The sequence below is a fragment of the Staurois parvus genome, unplaced genomic scaffold (genome assembly GCF_062004578.1).
Source record: "Staurois parvus isolate SC_StPar_1 unplaced genomic scaffold, SC_StPar_1.0 ptg000361l, whole genome shotgun sequence".
In the NCBI taxonomy this organism is placed as follows: domain Eukaryota; kingdom Metazoa; phylum Chordata; class Amphibia; order Anura; family Ranidae; genus Staurois; species Staurois parvus.
Genome location: NW_028318157.1, coordinates 1,217,782 through 1,233,969, shown reverse-complemented (window position 1 = coordinate 1,233,969; position 16,188 = coordinate 1,217,782). Strand labels below are relative to the sequence as shown.

The 16,188-nt window shown below is 39.8% G+C and overlaps 1 protein-coding gene across 2 annotated transcripts in view; it reads right to left on the bottom strand.

The window, feature by feature from the left end:
* The window catches only part of KIAA1210 (KIAA1210 ortholog), a 129,199-nt gene continuing 113,011 nt past the window's right edge, over nt 1-16,188 (bottom strand). For both annotated transcript variants that reach the window (XM_089684917.1, XM_089684916.1), the window contains 3 exons: nt 14,027-14,127; nt 11,453-11,546; nt 1-6,601 (listed from right to left, as the gene is read on the bottom strand). In XM_089684917.1, coding sequence (XP_089541043.1) covers nt 6,468-6,601; nt 11,453-11,546; nt 14,027-14,127 — 329 coding nt within the window. In that variant the 3' untranslated portion in view covers nt 1-6,467. The remainder of the gene's footprint in view (nt 6,602-11,452; nt 11,547-14,026; nt 14,128-16,188) is intronic.

Genomic DNA, 16,188 nt, shown 5'->3' with positions numbered 1-16,188 from the left:
TAAATAAGAAAGTTCGGCATTTAATAAACACTTGTGGAGTAATTGTCATACAAAAAGTATTTAAAAAAATAAGGAATACAAAGTCAAAGACAAACAAACAAAAAAAAGATACAGTGCAAGCTTGGTACATACTGTATATACAGACCATGCATGAAAACCACACTGCAGGAAAAAAAAAAAAAAATCAAAGAATATAAACCAGTTTATATATACACAGATACACAAAGACTGATGTCCTTCTCTCCAAAATTTCAATGAAATTTTGAACAAGAAATTTATTATAAGTTTTAAAAAGTGCATAGTTCATAACAACACTGGTAAAGGTACGCACATGGTCACAACTGCTTGTGCCAGTGTGCAAAATAATTACTGAACTGTTAAACGGCTTCTACAACTTAAACAGAACAGGAATAAATGCCTAGAATACCATTTTTGAAACCCTGATAGATGTTTAGATAACTGAACTGTGTTGTAAGATAGATAGGAAAGAGCTTAGACTTGTTAAATACTGGTATTGTAATTTATTTGAAGTTTAAAGCCTAAGTTTAGGCAAAAAAAGAAAAAAAAATCAAAAATGCCAACTATGATCTCCCCCCTCCTCCATTTATAGAAGCCATACTATAGCTTTTATGAATGAAAAACAAATCTATAAATGGAGGATGGGCAGATGAATGAAAGGCCCACCTCCTCCATTCATAGACACCGCTTCTTTCAGGAATGGAAAGGGCAGGAATAATTGGGCACTCTTGGCAAGTGCCTGTCACAGTGGGTGAAATTGGAGGAGGGAGTTTTCAAGTATTCCTGCAACCATCATCATAAGGGACACATCACACTGACTAAGTCTAAACTGAGGATTTAAAGATGCTCCTACACGAAAGTTCATCTCATTTACTCATGGGGTAGGTGTTACGTGTTTCACAGCCCTCATCTCATTAACTTTCTTTTTGACTCAAAAAGACTAGTTAAGGGCTGACTTTTTGTTTTTCATAACTGCATATTTATTGAGACTCTCAAAAGATAAGGGTTGACTTTTCATAAAGCCTAGCGTTAACCCAATGCTTTAGTTTACCCTAACATGGTCTGGCTTGAAAATGCTGCCTCCATCTGCTTTGGCAGAGCAGGATTGAAGGGAACCTGATCACTCACAGGCCTAGCTGCCTCTTGTCCACAAATGTGCACGCCATGTTGGAGTGATGGAAGAAGGCTGTATTGCATAGACCAAGCAGTGCCCAAAGAGTTTGCACCATTTAAGTGTGCCCTGCAATTAGGTCCTTGAGTATGAACGTTTGGCCCTCAAAAGAAAAAACACTAGCCAGCCATTGACTATTCGAATTTCAGCCAGTTGAGCAGAGCCCGGCCAAGATTCGAACCATGTATAGGTAGACTGAATATACCCAAGAAGGTCAATCAATAAACTTGGGTACAACCAGCCTGCCGGATTCTAGTTGTAATTATTGCCAGCGGCTATTCTAGTCACTAGCAGTAATCACTGTGTTCTCCCAGTGGGGTCAGCTCCCCCCACCTGGAGAACACAATGGCTCCGTGGGAAGGATTCTTCGATCAACATGGATCGTGTTGATGGGGGAATTGAGTGATTTTCTTTCAGGAAACCCATGGTTGCGGGAAAGAAAAATTGCTCCATCTATTGCCAGCTTTAATTTTAGGTTCACTAGTAACTCACTGAACAACACTGTAAAAAAAACTGTAGATATTGTGATTTGTATGCATTAACTGTGGGCCAGAAGACAAACAGAATAAAAAGTAATGCACCCTGCAGTGTATTTATAAAGCAGATATTCCAAAGTGGAAAAGTCACAAATAGAATATTATTGGTTGATAGAAGCGACACCTTCACAATTCCTTTACAGGCAATATGCAAAATTCAGTATTCCCAGGGGATACAAATATATTCAGTACACAAAGTGGACCCATCAACATGTAAATGCCTACTTGATCTGGGAGAAAAGGTCTGTCAATGTTTAAGAATGGAAAGAGCTTATTTTGGGTAATTTTTTTGTTTGGCTTAGACAAACTGTCAAACTCATTCTACTGAAAATTAAAATTTAAAAAGCAACCCCAAGGAACAAGTAAAGCTCGATAAACTGCTACCATTTTCATACAACATGGTATTACATCGAATTACCAAAGTTAAAGAATATGTAAACCCAACATTTCATATTCCTGATATGAGCCTGCTGTACCATGTGCTTGTATCGCTTCCTTTGTGCGAAATCCCTGGTGTTCCTGCCAGACATAAGGGCACAGTGTAGTCAGTTCTTTAGCCGTGCTGGGAACTCAGTCTACTCTCCTCCAATGATCAAACTTGCACTGACAGCCCCCAACCTCCCCCACCCTGCACAGCCATTCACTGGAAAGATCAGTTTTCTGCTGTTTTTCCTCCCCCAGCTCTTATGTAGATGAGAACAGAGATTTTGATCACTTATAAAAAGTAGAAAAAATGCATTTACAATTCTTTTTATATTTATACACAAATGTTTTATCTTTTATTTCCATTGTAAACTGTATGGTTTGTTTTACTAGGTGATGTTTACATATACTTTAAACTTAACTAAAAGCTAGAGCTCAGCTATAAATTAAATAGTTTGTTTGGACGAAATGAACTATTATCTTCCTTGAGATGCAGCTGCTCTCAGGTCTGTATGGACTTTTACAGCCTCCGCTGCATACAGTATACAGCATTCGGTTCCAGAAGTGGAATGGGAACTTCCTGTCCCACTCCCTGAACAAACCTGACTTAGGCTGAGCTACACTCAGCCTTTCACAAGTTTCCTCCGATTGGCTGGGTTGGAGATCGTGATGTCATCTGTCTGCCTCTCCACCTCAGCCAATCAAAGAAAGCTTTGTATTTGTAGAATTCAAAGCTCCCTGTGAAGATTGAGCAGCACTCAGCCCAACTTAAATTTTGTTCCAGGTCTGAGATGGGAAGTTCCCTCCCCGCTGCCGCAACACAGCACTGTATACGGTTCTGTAGCTGAGACTACATACACTCTAAACAGTGCTCCCAGCTGCTTCATCTCTTAGTGAAGGTAATAGTTTATTTGGACCAGCTTGGTGCAAATAACTATTTAAACTTCATTAAAAGCTGGAGATCAGCTTTAAATGACATTTAACCAAAAGTTTAGCAAGATATTCATTGTATGAATAAGCGGGTTTACAGCTTCACATCATAGAACTCTGCTGTGCCATCTTCTCCTTATGCTTCAGTGTATGTGAGGTAGTGGAGGTATTAGAGGGATCACCCCTGAACCCAGGGAATACAATGGGCTAGATTTCTGCAGGCTTAGATTTAGGCCTATCCAAAGGATAATCGTAAATGAAGGCCATTGCCTTAGAAACGCCACATGAGGTAAGGGACATTAGATATGTTCATTATGTAAGCTCATGGTTTTAGAACACCATGGGATGCAAATTATGCAGATATGCCATTCAATATTCTCATCCAAGTGAATATTAAACTAGTTAAACCAATTAAATTCTGGAAAAAACTGGTTTAACATATCATCCCAGGTATATAGTTCCGACAACTTAGCACTGTATATTGTACATTAACATCAGTCCATGACTTCAAAGAGCTTCCAATCTAAGGTCCCCATCTCAAATGCATACATACACATACTAGGGTCAATTAAGACTGGATCCAATTAACCTGCCAGCATGTCTTTGAAGTGTGGGAGGGGAAACACGCAAGGACAGGGAAAACATGCAAACTGCATACATATAACGTCCTGACTGAGATTTGAATCGGGGACCCCAGTGCTGCAGAAGAGCTAAGCCACAGTGCTACCACATATTGAAAACAGCTCTTTAAACCATGTCTTTGTTAGAGTTGTTACATTATGGCACAAAGCATTTATTTCTGAAAGCCAAAGTACTTGTATACACAGGGAAATATTTGCTGAGTTATATTAAAATGTATATGTAAAATTGCCGAGACGTGGCAAGTGAGTGACAAGATATATAAATCGCATCACATCCCTAGAATTTGAGAATGTTGAAATAGATAGTGTGGGATTTTCGGGATGCAAATTTACAATGACAGACAGATTTACAAACCACAATAAAAAATTTTTATTTTAATATTGCAAAAAAAAAAAAGGGGGAAAGGTTAAAATTTTACTCTTTTCCCCTTTTTTTTGCAAGATAAAATAAAATTTATTGTGGTTTTTAAATCTGTTTATCATTGTAAATTTGCACCCTGAAAATCCCACACTATCTAGTTCAACATTAAAATGTATAGGTTTCCTTATGCTTTAGGTATCAATGACACTAAAGGATTAATTTTCATTTGACATTTGTTAATTGATTTACTAAAATTGGAGAGTGCAAAACCTGGTGCAGCTCTGCATAGAAATCAATCCAGCCAGTTTTTTCCACAAAGTTTAATTGAACAAGTTGATTGGCTACACAGCTGCACCAGATTTTGCGCTCTCCAGTTTTAGTAAATCAACTACTAAATGTCACAAGAAAATCTGGTCTATTAAGTGCTATATTCTATACATGAAAATTCCTAGAATGTCTTGCAGTCTGATATTGTATAAAAGACAAGTAGAGGCAGTAGTTATGGTGTTCACATCTCCATCTCTTATGATCATGATTTCCAACCTCATTTAGGCTACCAGTACTGTCACAGACCCAGGTAAATGCCACACTGCAAATGTAATGCCTGCGCATGTGCATTCGTTTTTCCAAAATTAAATATACTTAACAATTATATATATATTTTAAAGCTTTAGTCCAACCAAAAATCTCAGTGATGTCTGAACCATCTGCTGGCTTCTTCTATGTCGGGACTATTACACCAAGATTTCTGTTTATAGGTGTCAATTCATATTCAGAAATCTTTTGTTTTGTTTTTTTTCCGGTGTTTGTTGTTGCTCTTGCAAGCTTGCTATTAGCTGAAATTGCAAAGTTTACTTGTTTGTCAAGAAACTTCAAAGAGAAGGGTGTGGTGAACAAAGCTTTTTAGGGCCTGTTGACATCTTTGCATTCTCCTATGACCTAATGAATTTCTTTCTATTACAGGTAATTGTGGGCAGTCAAACATTAAGAGCCTATTCACTTTTATGTGCTGGGCTAACACACAAATCCCAATGTGTTGCCGTTCATTCTGCTCTGCATTAAAAGGGTTAGAACCATTTTTTTTGTGTTAAGGTACACTATGAAATTTGTTGCATGAACATGTAAAGTGTAAGTTTACCTTTTTCAGAATAAATTAAAAGGTGAACACCGTACACTTGACACCCATCCCAGCTGTACTTCTCTCCATGGGTGAAGAACTGTCACTGCCCTCACAACTGGTGCATTGGTCCAGGGATGTGAAATCTCTGCTCTTCTTTCAGTTCTTTCCAGGGCTCTATTCTTTCTAGGGCTTCCATCCTGGATGTATGGCATTAGTTCACCTTTTCATTTTTTTTCTGAAATGGTTAACTAACCCTTTAACGCAACTGTGTGTGAAAGAGGACTAAATGTATGTGTTGGCTGTTGCCAGATTTCCATATTAGCACAGGCTATGAGGCCCACAGACATTGAGAATGCAGGATAATGTGTTGGCATGGTCATTTGATTTTGCTGTGAAGCCAGACTTTATAGATGGTAAAAGGTAGTTGTTTCTTCAATTTACTGTTAATCTATTATAGCAACACACAGATGTGTGATGAAAACACAACAAGCATTAAAAGCCTGTAAGACTCAGTTTTTTTTTACAAAGGATTAGTTCTTTTCCCTTCACTGGGATAAAGAATCTCCCTTCTTATGAATTGTTGTGTAAAGAAAAGAAACAAATTCCTATCTAAATGCCCCTTGCAAGTCACCATCATGCAACGCTCCAGCGTCTTTTATTGTCCACATGACCGCACAACATGGACACTTCCTACTGGATGTCCAGCTGCAGGATCCAGAAGAGGACTGATGTCAGCGAAGGGGAATCACAGTGCTGGACCTGGATGGGGACCTAGGTGAGAATAGCTAGAATTGTAAGGTAAGGAAACCAAAAAAGCCTGGCAGGATACATTAGAGGGAGGTGGGAGAGTGTTCGTGCTTCCCTGATGTGAGGCTCCTGCAAGAAATGTCCATCCTTTAAATGGTCCCAGGAAGACAGATGTTACCTTAATACATAGAGATGTGCTGTGTACCTCTGCATATAGACTTCTAGTTATATTGGTATGGTCTCAGCACAGCCAGCCATCACATAAATCTATTAAACAAAATTAAATTTGTGTTTTTAAACTTTTTTTTTCTACAAAAGATCAGAGCTCTTTTGGAAGTCAAAAAGCACAGATATATACAATTTTATAAAATAAGGAACAGTGTTCCTTATTACAAATCAATTTGCAGAAATTAAGAAAAACACATTTTCTTGATAGCATTGGCTGAAACATGTTCACAGGTAAAACCAGAACAAAACAATGAACATACAAAATCATTTCTGACAGGACACACATTGGAAACTACTGCACGATCTGAGGCATCTTACTCCACGCTTTTGCTTTCTTCTTTGCCAAGGAGAACCATGGTGGCTCATCTGAATTTTGTGGAGCAGATTGTGCAGTTTTTGCAGATTCCGGTTGGTTATTCTGAATTGCTGTAAGAAACAAAAACACAAGTTTGATAACATTAGTATATTTTCCCCTCTCAAATAGTAATTTAAACATCTGCATACATATCCTGCTGGATATATTTCACTTCCTGTCTTCAAGGTGCGGAAATTTTTTTTTAAGGAAACTCCCTTGAAAGCAAGGAAAAGCCCATCTTGTACAGTTGTTACCAGAACATTTGTCCCCACTGGATGAATTCTCCTCTCCCCTTGCTCTGGTGACAATTCTTGTTTTTCCATTACTGTCTCTGTGACAATAGTAACCAGGGCAAATCAGAGTGCAAGGGCCCATGCACACTAGGAATCACACAGCAACATGAAGTTCTGTGCATTTTGAAAGGACTGAATCTCACTGCACCACACAAAAAAGTAGTGAATGCGGCCTGGACTTTTAGAAACACTGCAACTGGATCGTATGGTACTTTTGTACTATGCGATCCAGTGCAGGCAAATGCATTGTGGTTGTGATCTGCACTTGGGGTGTCATTAACATTGCACTGACACCCTCTGCAGATCACAACGACAGTGTGTTCTGAATGCGGTGCAAGAAACCAGCACAGAATGCAGGTTTCCCGCACAACATTCTAGTGTGAACAGGCCCTTAATCCTTCCAATGGGGACATATACAGTAAAAAAAATAAAATAGAAAATACTTACAAAGGGTCTGAGTCTAGCGTTTATAGCTGTAAATGTTGGGGTATGTACTGACATCAGAACTGTAGATCGGCAGAGAAAGTCTCCAGTATTAGTCAAGTCAAGTTGAATGTGACTAGCTACTACTAGCCATACCTATGCAATTTCTAAAAGCAAAAAATAAGCCTTGCAAAATCTAATTAGCAAACTTAAAATGCCAAGCTCACCTTTTCATGAAAAATGAATATCCTGGCCAACCCTCTTGACCCCACAGCACAGTATGCCCAGTTTTAAAGGCATAGCTCACCTTATGAGTGAAATTGCCCATGCAGAGACACCAGTATTTCACAACGTACTAACGTTTTGCAAAAAGCCGTGCAATGTGGTTGGCACACCTGTAGGCCTCTGCTGACATGCTTGAAACATGCCTAATACACTCTCCCATGTGCCTCTTCCCCCGATTTCTCGTTTAAGAGCAATGGTACAACTAATAACCTGTTTTCGCATGCCAGGGTGCAAGGGGTAACCTGAGATTGTGAACTGTCCTTTCAGGCCCACATCCAACGTGTCCAAATCATACCGCTTCAACCGCCGTAACATCTACAGAATACGCCCCTTTTTAACCAATGACACCACAGAGCTTCTAATGGACTCCCTGGTTCTCATACTACGGCAACTCCCTCCCCAATGGATTACCTTTACATAAGCCATCACCCTTTCAGTCCATCATGAATGCTACTGCCAGGCTCATCCACCTTACCAACTGTTCAGTGTCTGACACCCCTCTCTGCCAATCCCTCCACTGACTTCCATTCACCCAACAACTTACAAAGCCATCCACAACTCTGCCCCCAGCTACATCACTAACCTGGTCTTACAATAATCAGCCAAACCACTCTCTTCGGTCCTCCCAAGACCAACTGCTCTCTAGTCCTTGTGTCACTTCCTCACATGCTTGCCTCCAGGACTTCCTCAGAGCTTCACCCATCGTATGGAACTCCCTACCCCAATCTGTCTGTCTATCTCCTAATCTGTCCTCCTTTAGACGATCTTTGAAAACCCTTCTCGTTAAAGAAGCCTATCCTGCTTCTAACTAATACGCTGCATGTTTTTGTTCTCCATCAGCTCATCCCCCACAGCTATTACCTTTTGTATCACTCGCCCCCCACCCCTTAGATTGTAAGCTCTAATGAGCAGGGCACCCTGATTCCTCCTGTACCAAATTAAAAATTGGAACTAATGGCTGCCTTCATTTTGTAAAGAGCTGCACAGACTGTTGGCACCATATCAATCCTGTATAATAATAAAACTCCCATATTGTTTACATTCACTTGTTCCTTGTAGCTTCCAGGACACAGCAGAGCTTGGACGCTTAGACACAGAGTCATGGCAGCTCTGTCCCTTTTCCAGTATTACTGAGCAGCTGAACAGCCCGCAGTGCGCATGCGCTAAAAGATAGGCACGATGTTGTGTTGCTGAAAACAAGTGTCTAAGTTTTGTTGTGTCCTGGAAGCTGTTCGGGTCAAGTCAAAAAGTAAACAATATAGAAGTACAGTTGAGCTCAAAGTTTGCATATCCTGACAAAATTGTGAAATTTTGGCATGGATATTAGAAATATGACTGGATTATGCAAAAAAAAGTTCTGGGTGTTTATTAACCACTTGCCCTCCAGAGGATGTACCCCCCCCTTCCAGACCAGGCTATTTTTTGCAATACGGTGCTGTGTTACTTTGACAATTGCGTGGTCATGCAACACTGTACATGAATGAAATTTGTGTCTTTTTTACCACAGATATAGCTTTCTTTCGGTGGTATTGGATCACCTCTTTGCTATAAAATATATCCAATAAAAACTAATGTTAAAAAAAAAAACAAAAAAAACAAATTTAGTCATAGATTTAGGACAAAATGTATTCTGCTATAGGTCTTTGCTAAAAAAAATCCCAATATGTGTAAATTAATTGGTTTTTGTGACAGTTATAACGTTTACAAATGGTGGTATATATACTGAATTAATTATTTATTTATTTTTATATTAGTAATGGTGGCGATCAGCGACTTATAGCGGGACTGTGGTGGGCATTCTAACACTGGCACTGACTAGCTGCCACTGACATCCTCAGTGACACTAATACAATGATCAGTGCTAATAAAAAGCACTGACACTGTGCTAATAACACTAGGCAGGAAGTGGATAACATCTGGGGCAATCAAATGGTCAACTGTGTGCTGTGTGTTTTACATTATGTGCCATGTGCGTTTTAATTTGGGGACATGCTGCTTTGTATTTCTCTGCTGTGCAGAAAAATACAAAAGCAGCATGTCCTTGTTGACAGGAGAGAGACCCGTGTTGTTTACACACGTCTCTTCCCTATCAGCTTTACCGGACAATCGCCGAGTCCCACCCAGGAATCGCCGACCAGGTCCCAGTAAATGACATCCCTACTAGCCGCCACGTGTGATTTTGCACGACCCTGCCACCCTATAGCAGTACGTCTACTATAGGGCAGCAGGCAAGTGGTTAAAGGATAGTGATTATAAAGGAATTTATTATCACATAGTTGCTGGACTCCGTTTTAAATCATAATGATGACATAAATCACCCAAATGGCCCTGATCAAAAGTATACATACCCTGAAAGGTTTAGCCTTGGTACAGACACACAGGTTAAAATGGCAATTAAAGGTCAATTTCCCACATCTGTGGCTTTTAAATTGCAGTTAGCGTCTGTGTATAAATAATCAGTTTGTTAGCTCTCGTGTGGTTACACTGAGCAGGCTGGATACTAAGCTTTGGGGAGAAGAAAAGAACTGTCAAAAGGCTTGCATAACAAGGTAATGGAACTTTATAAATATGGAAAAGGATATAAAAAGATACCCAAAGAGTTGAATATGCCAGTTAGTATTGGGTACAGGGCAGCAGCAAGATCAGGAAAAATGGCAACAGGATCTGGCAACTGAAAAACACTGGAGCGAGTGGTACTAATAGGGGAGGACTTCAATACCCTACGCCCAGCAACCAGCATTAGGTGTAAACTGATTACTTGGATCTGCAAGCTGCTGGGAGACATCCGCTGGTGGATAAAGGAATTACCCTCTGCTTGGGGAACAACAAAGCCACCATCAGGTGATCAAGGTCCCGACAGCAAGTGAACAGGATCTAACCGTGATTTTACCATTATTTAGGCAGCAAGCGTTAACAGTAACCCCGTATAGTGATCTCGTAGGATCGCAAAGTGGTCCTGCTTTTACATCTATCAAGCGGAGCATGTATTATGATGCAAGATTTTCTACCACATAACAAGTACCTTAATTCCTTATTTGATCTTCCATCTTCTAGTAAGAGGCCAAAGTGCCCCTGTACTAGTTCACTGCGTGCAAACAAGTTGCAGATATCAACACTGACACTGGCCCTTAGTTGGCTGTTAGGAGTCATAGTCATTTGAATATTGGGTCCATTCTTAACCACTTGAGCTCTGGAAGGTTTTACTCCCTTTGTGACCTGGAAATTGCGCAGTCATGCAATACTTTATCCAAATGAAATGCATCTAATTTTTTTCCCCACAAAAATAAAGATCTTTTGGTAGATTTTCTACTGTCCAAAAAATATTTAAAAAACAAAATTTCAAAATTTAGGCTGAAATACTCTGCTACGTCTTTGGTAAAAACAAAAATAAAATCTAAGCGATATTAATTGGTTTGTGTGAACGTTATAGCATCTACAAAACTATGGTATATATACACTAGAATTTATGTAGCTATGATGCTATTCTGGTAATGGCGGTTATCAGAGACTTATAGTGGGACTGTGATAGTGTTGTATGCAATCTGGCGCTACCTAATGTTGGTTGGGAGGTACACCAACTGATGGACCTCAACAGTAGTGACACTACAGTGATCAGTGCTAATACTGTACATTATCACTGTACTATTGACACTAGCTGGGAAGGGGTTAACATCTAAGCGTTAAGGAGATGGGGGGAGATGATGAGATGAAGTCTGTGTTCTTTAGAATCCCTCAGAAATTAGGTAGGCAGGGCTGACAACATACATGTGCTTAGGAGTTCATGTTGTCATGTCAAATAAATCAGGTAGAAGGATATATTTTTGGCACATCAGTTGTACTAAATGCTTTTGTTTGTTTTTGTTAAGAAACATTTTGACAGACATATGTATATTTCAGCACTGTAACGGGTTCAAAAGTTACCTGGCCTCTCGGTAGATATTGGCTCTGTTCCCCCGACTTCTAGTTCTTGTGGACTAGCAGCTGCACTTCTTTTCTGAGAAGACTCACCACCGCTCTGAATAGTAATAAAAACAAAATCAGCAGGGTTTGGGATTATACTTTTGGATTTAGTTCTAGATATTCACTGTCAGCATGTGGAAGTGTATGAAGCATATGAACAGCAAAGCTCCAGCCAAAGCACATTTCTCATTTCGAGTGGAAAGGTAAAAAAGAATGAATGCCCAATCAAGCCTTTAAACGTATACAAGACCTCAGCTGGCAGATCTTCTGGATGGCTGTGGGTGTACAGTCTTGCTATTCCCACAAATGACAAACATATTTTTTACTGCAAGTGGTTATTTAAGCAAGAACTGCACTCAAGCAGAGTAAATGTGTTCATCTGAGCATCTGAATAAACCTTTTAAAGTAGAAGTCAATCAGAACTAGTATATTGGCAGATAATGTACGGTTTCTCCCTGGCTTTTTTTAATGGCTGCTCCTGTATTACTATAAATCTCATTCAGTGTACATTCTTAGCTCTTGCAGGTTCTCCAAGATATAAATGGAAAACAAAGTTTGAGTTAGAGGATCACATAGGTTGGTATGTGGTCTCAATAAATGTACGCTGGAAGGCAAGAGCCAGAATTTCAGGACAATGCATCTCTGCTAGGGTTCCTGAGAGATGTGGCCAACAGGTGAATAAATCAGCCAGAATCCACACAAAACTGAAACAATCAAAAACCTTGAACAACTAACTGGTACTTTGCATGGGATTTTTTCAAGTAAAATAGATTTACAGATTCTGAATAGTCAAAAAATGTAAAGTAGGCAGAACGGATTATAAAAAATCTCAGAACAAGAAAAAGTAAATAAATAAACATTTCTGGTTTTCATGTCAAGGTTGATAAATGGGACGGACAGTGTTAAACTTAAAAAAAAAAAAAAAAAAAAAAAAATCTTTACGATGAACTTCCATAATCATTTTTTGTTTTTTTTGTTTGCATTGTCAAAAAACTCTTAACCATTCCTTAAAAAGAACCCTTAAAGCAGAACTAAACCCTCCTATCCTTTTCAGGCAAGGAAGCGGCCATCTTAGTTTCTATTTGATTTGCAACTGTCATGATGCTGCACATGTGATCCGTTATGACACCAGACCTTTGATGGTTTGACAGTTTGGTTGACAACACAATGTGACAGTTTCGGCTCATTCACACCATGGTGCAGAGATGTCAGTTTTTCTGTATGCATTCTGCAAGGGCACAACTAAATCAATTGTTCTCTGTGTGTCCTGTTCACACAACACTAGTATAACGTGTAGATTTTTAGTGTGCAGGAATCTAAGGTGTATAAAACTCATTGAAGAGCACATGAAAACTGATGTAAACGGATGTCTCTGCAAGTGAAATCTGTGCTTCAGTGTCCTTCAGTTTTTCTGCACGTATGGAGTGAACAAGACCTTCGTGTTCCTGTTATGCCAGGAATTAACTTTTTTTAGGCCTCATTCACACCATACATGCAGAAAAACTAATGGAAAAAAAATGCAGATTTCACTTGCAGAAACACGAGTTTACGTCAGTTTTCATGCACGTTTCAGTCCACATGCATACTTGCCATTTTTACAGCTGCGGTTTTTGGCGTTTGACTTTTTTTCTACAGCCAGTAAACCCCCTAGCATGTTATCCTATGTGTCACATACACACTGACTGTAATCGATTTTTGGCTGGGAAAAAAAAAGCAAAAAAAAACAAAACACAGGACTAGTGGGTTTCTAGAGTTTTTTTTAGCTGTAAAAACGCTCTACCGCTAAAAAAAACATGGTAAAAACGCTACAAACCGGCATCTTTGGACTTTTTTTGACCAAACAAAAAAAAAAAAAAAAATAAAAAATTGGGTGGGGGGTTGGGGTGAGAAAAAACAGCTAAAAAAAACCGCACACACGGAAAAACTCAAGAAAACGCCATTAAGTGCAGCAAAACGCAGCTGAACGCTAATGCAAAAAAAAGCAGAATAACTCGCGTTTTTAACATGACTTTACACAGCTAACGTTACCAATGTTATCAAAACGTTCAGTGTGCATGCAGCCGGATACACATTGCAGATTCTTGCACAGGAAAAAAAAAAATCTGCATGTGATACTAGTGTGAACAAGGCACATAGAGAACAATTGTTTTTTGTGCCCTTGCAGAACACATGCAGAAAAACGCATTTCTCTGCACCATGGTGTGAACAGGCCTTGCTGTTAAATCGATGGGTTTAGTTCTGCTTGAACACTTCACTTTGGAAAAGTGGGCCCTTAACACCTGACCACCTCCAACCCCCTACAGCAGGCTTAACACTAACCTAATCTTTAAACTAAGCCATGGCACTTACCACCCCCCCTTTCTTCTGCATCAACATCAAGCAGACCAACCCCAGAGTTATGCAGAGTTGGTATCCCACCCCCCAGAAGAACTACTCCATTACTGTAGTATCTGTGCATTATCTGTTGTAAAGGATGTGGAGCCAGACATGCTACCCAGGCATTTTATTTCTTGACGAGATCAATAGCACAAATACCTCAGTTTTATCACTTTCAGCCGTAACACTGTGCTCTCTGGCGAGAGGATGATCCTGAAATCCTTTCTGCTTCAGCTTTGCCACTGTAATCCATGCTGGTTCTGTGGGTGGAATTTGTACAACTTAATAAATAATAATGACAGTGTCCTAAAGAACCATCACCAGTAGAGGTTTAAACTATTCAGTAATTTACAGTCCTCAGGTGATTAACAGAAAAGCCGGGGGCCGTATTAAAGTAGATCTTTGTATGGCGTTAAAGGGTTAGAGCGCATGTCAGGTTTTTAACGGACATCTGTGCCCACACTCGGGAGATTCACACTGACCTAATGTCCATTTTCACTCTGGAAACCAATACAAAATTCCAAAAAAATAAAATAAAAAATAATATAAATATATATATATATATATATATATATATATATATATATATATATATATATATATATATATATATATATAATCTCTATCTCACTATGACCAGCCTGGGTTCACACAGGAGCGGTGCAGGAAACGGACTTACCAGACTACTACACTGACTGACCTACCCGGCTCCTACTAACTCAGACTGGCAAGTCCCGCACATCTCCAGCCCTCAGTACAGCCCCCACACACAGTGCAATGTAGATCGGTGGATCCTCACCTCTCCATGTCCTCCATCAGGCTGATCAGAGCTTCCCAGCACCAGACAGTACTGTTTTGGGGTCCAGCCACCCAGCCGTTCCTCGGTTTCCCTTTCAGGAAGGGAAAGCACACCTGCCATACCTCCGCCATCGAAAACGAGCACTGCCCCTCTCCCTCCGCCGCTTTTCCTATACACACACACAAGCAAAATTGGAGGGAAACTGGCTGCTGCAGAGGAACGCCCAGGATATAACTCACTGGAGGCAGACAACACTGCGGTCTGGGGAAGGCTCCCAGCACACTCAGAATGGTGCTAGAGAAATTCTGCACATTTAAAACTGACTGGTGGGAGTGGGTAGGTGGTTGGAGTCAATGGTTGTTAAGGAAGCGGCAGGCCGCTCCTTAACGGATAATTGCCAGCATTCTTTTGTTTACATTTCAGCCTGCTGGGTTGAAAAAAAAAAAAAAAAAAAAAAAAAAAAAAAAAAAAAAAGATAGTATGTATAGAGCATAAGAGCGCTGAGCAAACTGTTGGCGCTATATAAATCCTGTATAATAATAATAAATCTGTATCTGAAATCAGCTAGCAGTGAAGCTAAAATGGTTGTTATGGGAGATGTAGATAGCAGCACCTCGCCTAACAAGTTTGTTGTTGAGGATCATAACACCTGAGATAGCAGTCAACATTATCTGCGGAGGTATAAATCTTTGAATCATCTGCAACGTTTGTAAGAAGTAGATCTAGTTGAACTCTTTTCTGGAGAATCTATATAATCAATAAGTAATTATACCTCTTCATATTTTGAGGTTTTACTTTGTGTGCATGCTGAAGCATTTACAACTGAACATGTCAGCTGACGTCACAGAGCTGTCCAAGCTCTTAAAAGATCTGACCATATTTTTGGGATCTATCTAGATGTCTGGACCAACAGCTGTCTCAGCCTCTCAGCAAGCCACTGAGAGCCTGAGTCGTCCCCTCCCGCCCCTCCACAGATCAGAGCTCCAGTGAGTGCTGGAGGGGCAGAGAGCCGATGACTGACAGTCACTGGCTCTCTGCAGCCTGAAGACTAAGAGCTAAGCAATCAGTGGTGTTTGGTCACTCAGTTCTTTGTCTTAGAGCTGGCAGGGGACAGATGCAGTGTCAGTGAAACCCATACTTCTCCTTTAAAGGGGCTGTATTAAGTACGTGTGTTCTGTGTAGACCTAATGTCAAAAAAAGGGTATAGCACTCCAGTACCTAACATCCAGTACTTTACTAACAAGTAACCGCAAATCACATTTATTCCAGAGAGGACAAAAATATATTACAGAAGTAAGCATAGTGAACATAAAATAAAAATGCTCTTTAAATGAGCTAATTTTCAAAGGCTGAGAGCTACTCTAAGACTTAGACTAGGAGGGAATATTGGCTTCCATGATGCAACACAGATGGGAGTTCTTTTAAAAAAAAAAAAAAAATTAAAAAAAACACTATTTGAACATACTGCAAAATATATTCCCATGGGCAAGTTTTAAAAGCTAAAAATTAAACCAATGTGGCT